The 10,285-nt window shown below is 57.7% G+C and overlaps 1 protein-coding gene across 1 annotated transcript in view; it reads right to left on the reverse strand.

Moving 5' to 3' along the window:
• LOC104079216 (kinesin light chain 1-like) overlaps positions 1-10,285 on the reverse strand; it is a gene marked incomplete at its 3' end in the record, with an annotated part of 25,351 nt that overhangs the window by 347 nt on the left and 14,719 nt on the right. Inside the window, exons 11-16 of the mRNA XM_009581172.1 lie at positions 8,923-8,990; positions 8,732-8,840; positions 7,798-7,920; positions 776-900; positions 597-654; positions 7-80 (exon numbers count right to left, since the gene is read on the reverse strand). Coding sequence (XP_009579467.1) covers positions 7-80; positions 597-654; positions 776-900; positions 7,798-7,920; positions 8,732-8,840; positions 8,923-8,990 — 557 coding nt within the window. The remainder of the gene's footprint in view (positions 1-6; positions 81-596; positions 655-775; positions 901-7,797; positions 7,921-8,731; positions 8,841-8,922; positions 8,991-10,285) is intronic.

The raw sequence follows: 10,285 nt of genomic DNA on the forward strand, positions 1-10,285 counted from the left end.
GAGAGCAGGGAGCTGTGGGAGGACAGGTCCATGCTGCTGGCGCTGAGGCCTCTACTCTCTGCACGGAGGCCTTGGGTGCCCTGGAAAATACATCACCTGTGAGTACCAGTACCTGCAATCCATACCCATGCCCCAAAGCTGCCAGCCCACCTCCTGCACCCCTTGCCTTGCAAGCCAGGACTGCCCCAGTGCCATTATCAGCCACATTAGGTGCCACCTCTGCCCTCCCTGCTCCCATCCTGTGGCTGGGGGGTTTGCTGAGCTCAGCAGGCAAGGAGGTGGTTGCTTGGAGGCAACACCTTCAGTTTTGGAGCTATGATCTCAGAAGAGGGGCTGCGCAGCTGCCCAGGGGGTGCAGTAGGGGCACTGGCCCAGGCCACCCCTTGGGAAGGCAGAGTAGCTCAACCCCCGCAAAGCAGCAGAGTACATCTGCATGGATGAATGCCTCCAGTGGGATCTTGGGCACCACATGTGCGGCCTGCTGTGCCCCTCACCACCTGTGTCACTGGCCATAGCCCCCGTAGCCAGCTGTGGCAACGCATCCCCCACCCCAGCACCCGTTTCTGCACCAGCCCTGCCACCTGCCCGGTGCTTACCTCAAACGAAGCATCACTAGACTTGTGCAGGTAATTTAATGATGCAGCTCGTTTCATGCTACAAGAAAGCAGAGGAGAGTAGGTGTGATCTTGTTGTGCCTGGCTAGACCCGACTCCCAAAGTGGCAGGGCCCCCACCTATCCTGCACCCAGCCTGGCCTTCACAGCCCTGGTCCCTACCTGGTGTTCCTGGGCTCCAGGGGACCATTGCCCTGCAGTTTCTTGACCAACATCTCACTGCTCCTCCGTATCACATCCCGGATTTTCCCCAGGGAGCTGCTGCGCTGGAGGGTGCCACTGCCATCCTGGACACAGAGACACAAGCCAGGGCGACGGCTGAGTGGCACCAATCAGGCTCTGGCATGCTGCAGACGAGTGGCCAGGAACTGGGCTTGGCTCCAAACATGCTCTTGCCCACTTGCATTGACGATTTAGCCCTGTCCCAGAGCAGGCTTACTGCTCACTACATGGCTCCCCCTCACCCTGGTTCTCCATGGGACATGGAGTCATGGACCCCCACCACCATGGTCTGGCTCATCCAGACCGATCCTCCCTGCTGCCCGGTGCAAGCCCAACACGCAGCCAAGGTGCTGACCTGCACACCAGGCCACCAGCACAAATGGCACTGGCATCCCCACAGCCCTGCTTGAACACGGCATAGCTCCATCACCTGCGACAGCTCAGGCAGCACCTACTGAGGAGGTCCCAGTGGCCAGGGAAGCACCAAGCCCTGATGGGAGCCCCAAGCTTGGGGGTATTCTTGTCAGGCCAAGACATGCTGCCAGGACATTCATTTCAAGGACTCCCTCCTCATTTGCTGCTGGCTGGAGACTATACTCCCCCTCCCCTTGCTCTTCCTCACCATGCCATTGCTATTCCTCCTCTCCATCCAGCACTCATCGTGATGCACATCCTGGTCCTGCATGCCAGGCCTGCAGGCTCAGTCATGTCAGACAAGACCAGTCCACATGCACACACAGCCTTGTCCCACCACTAACACCCCCAAGACCATTAGCTTTGAGCCTGCTGAGCAATTCAGGCAGCTCCATCTGGGATGCATTCATTTGGCTGCACCAACACTGTGTTGCCAAGCAGGTACCACTCTCCGCAGTCCCCCAACTTTAGCTGTGCCTGGCCCCGCTAGCTACCCCAGGCTGGCACTTTGCAGGGGTTTCTTTATGGCTGCCTGCTTTTTCCAAAGACCAAAACCAGCCCTAAATCTTGTTCCCCAGCCCGTTTCCTCCCACATGCCCCCAAAAGTCCCCAGTACTCAGAAAGGCACTCTCAGCCCTTGACACGCTCTAGCCCATCTCCTGCGTTTAGCTTCACGTGCATGCAAGGCACAGGCTGCCAGCATGACATCACCTCATGCCACTGTGCCATCATGGCACCAAGCTCTTCCCCTGTGGCCAGGCATGCTCATTACACAAGATTGTGACACTACTGTTGATATGGAGTTGCTTTTGCTCTGATGGCCTGATAACAGCTGTCTGCTCTGTGCCTGACCCCAATGGCCCCTGGCACATCAGGGCAGAAGATGCAGAGATAAGTCAACCGCAAAAGCCCTTTGCTCCTTATAAGCATGTGTGGGAGCCCCTTTGTACCACTCCAAATGACCGAAATGCTCTGTGGCCTAGGCTGGCAGCAGTGATTGCCCCAGGACTGTCCATGCAGCTCTGCAGGTAAACAGAGTCTCTGCCTTAGACCAGTCACTCCCTTGTGCTGACCCCTATGGGTTGTGGCCCTGGGGAAGGCTTTTCCAACACTTCCTTGCGCTGACTACCCAAAGCTGATCCAGCCCTAGATGCCTCTCCAACAGCTGAACAGGACTTTTCCTACCAGCAACCTTTCTCCTGGTATTCATCTCATCCCTTCTTGGATAAGCTAAGTGCATTGGAACCTCTTCGCTTTCTCATCAGGATGAAGGGTTTCCAAACTGGGTGCCATGTGCTGTTGCTGCAAAGGGACCCACTCACCAGGAATGCAGAGAGCACCAAAACTATTAGCAAGGCAAACAATTCAACTCCTGCACCAGGCATCCTTGGCAGGTTTTGGAGGAGCTGGCCATCAGTGTGTGGCACTAGCAAAGACAGGGGTGGGGGTGGGGTGTCTTTTGCCTTCCTTCCAGACTTGCACTGGGTCACCACTCTCCCTGCAGGGTACTGCCATGCCAGGCACTGTTCCTTTTGCCAGGGCACACAAGCCAGGGCTGGAGAAGGGAACACAGCTGGGGCAGCGGAGCGGGACTATGGTACAAGGGCAGCAGAATCCAGCCAGGAAGTATGCTCTAGAGTCAGGGCTGGAGGATGGAGCCACATTTCCCCAGCTGCAGTGATGCAGACTGACTGCAGACCAACACCAGAACCAAATGCTGCTGAATGCTGGGTTAAAAATAGCCTCCCTTCTCTCCCCCACTCCCTTTTCTGCAGGGTTATTTTTAACCCAGAACATTTATGGGGCTTGGTTTACCGCAGAGCCCCCACCCCATTGCACCCGTCAGGATGAGAGCACTCAAAGAAAAAGAAGCAGATCCACCACTGAGCCGCTCTCCACTGCGTGCTCCCACCCTGCCTGCTGCACGGAGGCAGAGGACTTGGGCAGGATTTGGCAGCACATGAAGCTCAGCACTGGGGGATGCAATGGGGTATTTCTCTGGCTAATGGCAACACCTGTTGGGGAAGGCCAAAGCTCAGACACCCCTGCCACACATGGCTACAGAGCTGACGTTAGTAGCAACCCCAGTTTGGAGGTTAGGGAGAGGCACAGTGGAGTTGGGTCCCTCATCTCCAATGCTCAGCCTAGGAGAGGTGCCCTGGGGGCAGCACATCCCCCTACACACACACAGACACCAAGCACCGCCACACCTGCTCCAGCAGCATTTGCACCCGCCACACCAGGGCTGACCGACGCTGGCCTACAGAGCATGGAAAGAAGCACAGGGCAGCGGTTCGGGTCTGTCTACCTTTAATCAGAGGTACGGTTGTTACAGCACCAGGTCCAGGACATGGCAAAGCACAGGGGCAGGTGGCACTGAGGCCTGAATGCACCCTGCACTGGGGACTCACCACTCTCCAGGAGCATGGAGCAGTGCTGGGAGAGAGAGGCAGGGAAGGTGCAGCTCTAAAGCACTCAGCCCTGGGCTCCACACCCCATAGTCCTGAGGACAAACCTCCTTTCAGCAAGCACAAGCTCCCAGGGGAGCAGCATGCATGTGCCCCAAGGCGTCTGCACCACCACGGGAAAGCCAGGCCCAGACAGACATAAGCACATTCAGTATAACAACCTGCAGATGACTAGCATGAGAGAAACTATCTAGCTAAATAAATAAGGGGAGGTCCTGCGCTGGCCTCTGGGCTCTGTCCTGTGGTCTGCAGCTTCCCCAGCTTTCTTCCCAGGCAGAAGGGTCAGGGAGGTTCACTGCCTTAGGAGGTGGGATGAGGGTGTGCACCCAAGGGTGTGAGGCTCAAGGCAGTGATGGTCTGGCCCTGGGAAACATCCCCTTTCCCCGTAGTGACTGACAGCACCAGACCCCGTGCAGGCCTGGAGTCCCATCAGAGGCACTGAGCCACCCCGACACATGCCCAGGGTCAGCACTGTCTTCCTAGCAGTAATAGGGTTACAGATTTCCCACCCACTTGGCTAGGGACAGCCAGACAGCAAGTCACAGCCCCAGGGACCACGCCTGGCAAGCCAGGTTCTGCATTCAAGAATTGTTCTCCTCCATGAGCAACCTGGCCCTTCTCCTCCTGTGGAAACCTCCCTCCAGCCATCCCATCTGTCCCCACATGCTCAGAGCACTCCAACCCCAGCTCTTCCTCTCCTCGCATCCTTCTTTGCACCTCCTTTTTCTCCCAACCACTCTGCTCCAAACCAGCCCATTCCCCATCTCGGCCACTTCTAATGGCCTGGGGCCTGGCCCCTTGCAGAAGATTTCTGCTTTCCTCCTACCCTTCCTCTACCTCCAAGGAACAGCGAACAGCTTCACCCCTGCCTCTTGCAGCAGCCACACCTGGGCACCCTGGAGCAGTGGGGAGCTGATTCACCCCTTAATGCCATCAGGTGAGGAACTCAGCTACAGCATCAGGTCAGGAGGTTGCAACCAAACATGCTTGTTCTGGCAGGTCCCTGTTCCATGCACGGCCCTTGGCTGTCACCCTCTCACCTTGTCTCGGATGTACAGTAGCTATGGGCCGCTCTACATTCCTGTGCCCCTGCAGAGAGACCCACATGCTACCCCTGGGTTGCAGAGCTCAGCGGGGAGAGGATAGCAAGACAGGGACTGCCCTGTGCTATAGGGAGAGCCCAGCCCACCAGTGGCCAGCGCAGGTTTGCTACAGGGCATTATCATCAGCTAAGCCTACAGGGGAGAAAGCAACTGGGCACATGACAGCCCTGCCAAGGCCAGGCCTCTCTGTCCCGAAAGACATCCCCCATCTTCTTGCCTCTGTCCTGGCCCCTGCAGAGATGGATGGAACAAGCTAGTAGGGTTGAGGATGTCTAATGACGGTGGAGTCGTCACGCCTGGAGTGAAGACAATCCCCCGCAGGCCTGGTCCCCAAGGATGTGCAAGGGCAGGCTGGGGGTGGGGGCATGCAAGGGGATGGTGGCCTGTCACCCTGGCCTGGGGGAGCAGGCAGCTCCTCGCAGATTCTTCCTGCTCTTGCTGGCCATGGGACTGGAGCTGGGCCACGTGGCCAGGCACTCCTCTGCAGGCGTCGCGGTGCCCTCGCGCGCCGGGAGGGTTGGGGGACTGGCGTGGAGTTCTTGCCGAGGAAGGAGGGATGGTGTGGAGGAAAAGTCAGAAGATACAACACAAACATCCAGGTGATTGCGGTGGAGGGGAAAGAGGGAGTCTCGGGAGGCATTTAAGCCTAGTGCACAGAGAGGAGAAAGACACAATTTACAAGGCTGTGAGGTTGAAGATCACCCAGGGAGCAGGTGGGGCAGAGCCCAGGCTGCATGCAGAGACAACGGGCCACATCTGGGCAGGGAGGGCGTCTTGTGAGGCTGAAACAGTGGGCTTACACATTTGCCAGCGCACTCTAGCAGGCTGGCAGGAACAGCTAGCTCAGGGAGGAACAGCCTAGGCCTCCGGCTCCAAGGGCTCCCTGCTCCTGGGCCTTGGGCATGCGGTGCCTGCCAAGGCCTCAGCACCACTGAGCTGGTGCCATCCCTGCTTTCACGGCCCAGACACTGGCTCTCCCAGCCCAGTTACCTGGCCAGCAAGTAGCTGGTCCAGGCCCTGGGGTGCTTCCAGAGCTACCCTTGGCAGCAGGGCACAGAGGTTGCTGGCACGCAGGGGGCTCCCATGGCCCTGTCTGCAGCAGCTGACAGCTAAGGGAAGGCAGCAGAGACTGCACTGAGGCAGCATGTCCGAAGTCTCTAGACCAGCACAGGGAACAACTGGCCATGACAGACAGGAGCAGCAGGAGCTGCCTCAGCCTTCTTTTGGGGGGAGCTGCAGCCCAGCACAGGGCTACTGGCTGGGGAGAGGAGGCTGGCTATGTGTGCCTAGAAAAGGCACCAAGCATCATGGGGCAGCCGCCGTGTCCTCCAGTGTGCTGGGCTAGCTCTCAAACCCTCTACAGCTGGCTGAGCCAGGGAAGCCCTGCCAAGCCCCCTAGGGAAGGATCATATGAGCAGTGACTATCCCCCTTGGGTGGATCAGGCTAGGGGAGAGGGTGGCATGGCCTGCTTGCCTTGGGATGATCAGCTCAGAGACTGTTAGGAAGGTCTCCCAAACCATCACCAGTGCAAAGCAATCACCCAACATCAGCTGCAGCCAGGAGGAACCACAGAGAGACACCATCCAGGACAGGGACCAGGTGATCCTAACCCAAACCTGCAGCCCTCCTTCTGTGCTTGTCTAGCACCTCTACTAATGGGGAGTGTAAGAGGCTAGGGTTGGTGCCTCGCCAGGGCTAGGACCCTCTTCACTCCTGATGCCAAGAGCTGGGACAGAGGACAACCCTGCATCTGGCAGAGCTGCTGGGTCCCCTCGAAGCTCTGCTCCCCAGGTCCCCTTCAGCCACCTCCTGGGTACAATCCACAATCAAGAGAGCCAGCAGGCTTCAGGCTTGGGTGTTCAAGGGCTGTCATGGCAACAGGGAAGAGGAAGGAGGAAGGGAGGGAGCTCATGCAGGGGGGGGATGGAGCAGAGGCAGGTGGCGAAGGGTTAGTGACAGCAGATGTGAGGGGGTAGCAAAGGACTCCATGTGCTCAATGTGTCGCCTATGGCAGGCCGCAACAACCCCCGAGTACCCAGCTACCCTACGCTCTCAACTAGAGTTTGCAGGAGGAATGGTAAGCGTTAACAGCTCTAGCAGCCCTCAAGCCAAGCACCCACCCGCACCATGCTCACTTGCCGCCTCTTCTCCATCCTCCTCCTTGCGGAAGACAAAAGGCACCTGTCCCAGACCCGGACCGCTACCTTCCTCCAAACTCAGCACTAGTGACCAAAGCACCCCTCAGTCTCAGAGCAAGCCTAGACAGTCTCAGGTCACCCTCTCTGTGCCTCAGCTAACACCAGCCCATTTGCCACCACCGGTCAGCCCAGCCTGGCACCCCTCAAAGAGCTGCCTTTTACCACCTCTGCTTGGCCAGAGCCCACGGAGGGCATGAGATCAGGAGAGGGGGACAGCAAAGATGCTGGCTGCAGATTATTCCCGTGCCCTGCAGTCACTCAGTCACAGACACACCAGGCATATACACACACACAACCCTCCCCAGGCTCAGCATCGCCTGTAGCACAGTGCAGGACAGTGCAGGACAGGCAACCAAGTTGCTCACAGAGGCTGTGTAGGCCTGAGATGGGGCTGATGCTCTCAGTCAGGGAGCTCAAGAGGGGAGCGAGCAGGGAGAGACGTTAATAAGGTTGCAAGGCTAAGATTAAGGGCAGACCAGGACCAGCTCATGCTGTGCATTGCCAGGGCCTGGCAGCCCCCTGGAAGCAGGAGCCCTCAGGATATCTGGCCTGTACACCAGAAGCCAGGCCCAGACACGCACCTTTGTGGGCTGGCTGGCTCATGCCAAGAAAGAGGGGAAGGAAGTGTGCAGGGAACGAATGGAGGCAGACAAGGATGCCACGACAGGCCACGCGGGGACAGCCCTGAGCCAGGCTGTCCCTTCCCTCTGGCAGCCGGCTGAGGCCATTCTTGATGGTGTCTTGTACTTACCCCACTCCATTCCATGCCCATACTCACTTCCTCGCTACCGTCTGTGGCATTCTCATACTTGACGCTGCCCCCCAGGCTCCGCCGTCTCTCTGTGCCATCGCCTTCCTTCAGGATCTCCACCACCTTTGTCTGGTTGATTGGGTCAATGCCCTACAAGTAGAAAGGGATAAGGAAGCACCATGTTTTGCCCTTCTATGTTCTTTCCCTCCAGTGATCTGCTGTGCCATCACTGTGCTTGGTCCCATCCCCTCTCTGGGCCATTGCCCCATCACAGCCAAAACTCTCCAGCACAAGGAGGATGGAGTCAAATGCCATCCTGCACTTAGCAGTTCCTGTTTGGGTTCCCAGCTCAGTGAGCCCCCCACCAAGCCACAAACCACCCTTGGGGACAAGGGCTTGCTACCCTAAAGCTGACAGCTTTTTTTCTTCACATTTTGGTGCGCGAAGGTTTCTGCTGTCCTTCAGTCTTTGTGCTAGGTGCTTACAGCTCCTGCTGATAAAACAGGATTAAAGGATTGAGAGGAACTTAGGGTGAGAGGTACTCTAAGAAATCCCTAGCGTGTTCCCTGGACAAAAAATTCGTGGGAAGAAAACATCCCAGTGAGTGCAGATCTCCTCAGTAGCTGACAAAGCCCAGTAACCTGCCCTAACCCAGCTGCAATATTTCTGCACTCAAAAAGCCACGCCTTCTTCCCCACATGTACACACACTGACATCTGCTCCACCCATGCATGCATGCATATGCACAACCCCACACATGTACACACGTGCGTACCCCTGAATGAATGCAACCCCAACCACCAAGGTGCTCTGGTATTATGGGAATGTAAAACCAAGGCTATCAGAGGCTCCAAGGCCCAGAAGAGTCCCTCACCACACCCCAAGCCAAATACTGTGCCATGACCTGCCACCCCAAGCCCCACAATGCCTCCTCCACCAGAGAAGGTCCCTCTGGGGTTACCTGCCGCCGAGAGCGAACAGCACACTCCTCCAAGGTCTCAGCTGCCTCTAGCTTGCCCTGGCGTCGGTACAGCGCACCCAGGTTCCTCAGAGTGGTGTTCACAGTTGGGCTGTAGTAATAGATGGAAGGTGAGCAGGAGCCCTGGGGCCACCCTCTCCAGAGCCCACAGCTGCCCACAAACCACCCCTTACCTGCTAACCTTACAGGCCTTGTACCAGCCACCATACTCAGCGTAGGGAGCACTGTCTCTGTGCTTGCTCTACAGGGTAAGGAGAGATGAGAGCTGTTAGCCCCATGCCTACTGCCGTTCTCTGGCCTATGCTCTCCCACTGGGTGCCAGGGTCAGGCCCCAGGCTGCACCCCCGCACCAGCCCAGCCTTTGGAAACACAATGTGCAAATGCGGTGATGAAGCCCAGCAGGTTTCTGGAGGGAAAGCTGAAAGCCCATTTGCTGCAACAGATTTGGGCCACAAGTAGAAGTGATGTCCCCACCCCAGCAAGGAGCATAATCCCATCTCCTTGCCCCTTCCATGGTACCAAAGGCAGCAGGGACAACACAGCCCATCTTCATGGCACTCTGGAGAACATGACACCCCACTCCACCCCCCCAGCATGCAAAAGGGAGACAAAAAAAACCCCAACTGACAAAAACCCCATAGGCATGCCAGGCAGCATGGGCACTAAACACCTCAGCCATGACTAGCAAAGGAATCAGCTAGCCACATCCAAGCCTTCTGCCTGCAAGGTCAGGCCTGCCCCACAGCAGCTCAGCCCAGCCAGCTGTCTCCTCTCCATGCCCAGCCTTTGAACCCCAAAGCTGGCTGGCTGGTCCTGCCACAGCCAGGAGCAAAGAGGCTGCTGGCCAGAGCAACAGGAGACGGGACAGAGCTTGATGCTCAGGGAGAAGATCTAGGCCCAGGACAACCCACTCTGCAGGGCACTAGCTGCTAGCCAGCATTGCTGTGGGTCAATAGGGACCATGGCACCTGCAGGCAGGAATCTCCACTGCTGCAGGAGCAGGGCTGCCTGTCCACACACTGTGCACCCTGGTGTGTGGTGAGCACTTAGGGGTGTAACATGCCCCTGGCTCGGCACCCAAAGCACACGTGGGCTGGGCAGGAAGCACCCAGCTCAGCCCTGAACCTAGCAGGGCTGCTCTCACCAAGCAGGTGCAGGGGTGCTGCTCCACAGCAGGAGTTTCTCTCTGGCAAAGGCTCTAGCCCAGAAGAAACTGTCTTCACAGGGACCATTTTTCTTACTCAGTCCCACAGCACTTCTCAGATCTTTACCCCACATGCTGTAGTCTCCCTGAGCCATAGGCACATGTGGGTTTCCTTGCACCAGAGCCTACAGAGCCTGGGCAGGCCCCAGGGACAGGAGAGCTCAGGACTCAAGCTTGCATAGAGGGAGTCCTAAGATGGTGGCTGAACCCCAGGGGAAAGGTGTCAAATCCCCTGGGGCAGAAAGAGCCTTGCAGGCCAGGACTACAGCTGTGCCCAAGGCCCTGCTGCTGGCATGAGCTGGCCTCCCCCTGCTGCCACTGAGAGCAGAGGG

This window comes from Fulmarus glacialis, unplaced genomic scaffold (assembly GCF_000690835.1).
Source record: "Fulmarus glacialis isolate BGI_N327 unplaced genomic scaffold, ASM69083v1 scaffold23357, whole genome shotgun sequence".
Lineage (NCBI taxonomy): Eukaryota > Metazoa > Chordata > Aves > Procellariiformes > Procellariidae > Fulmarus > Fulmarus glacialis.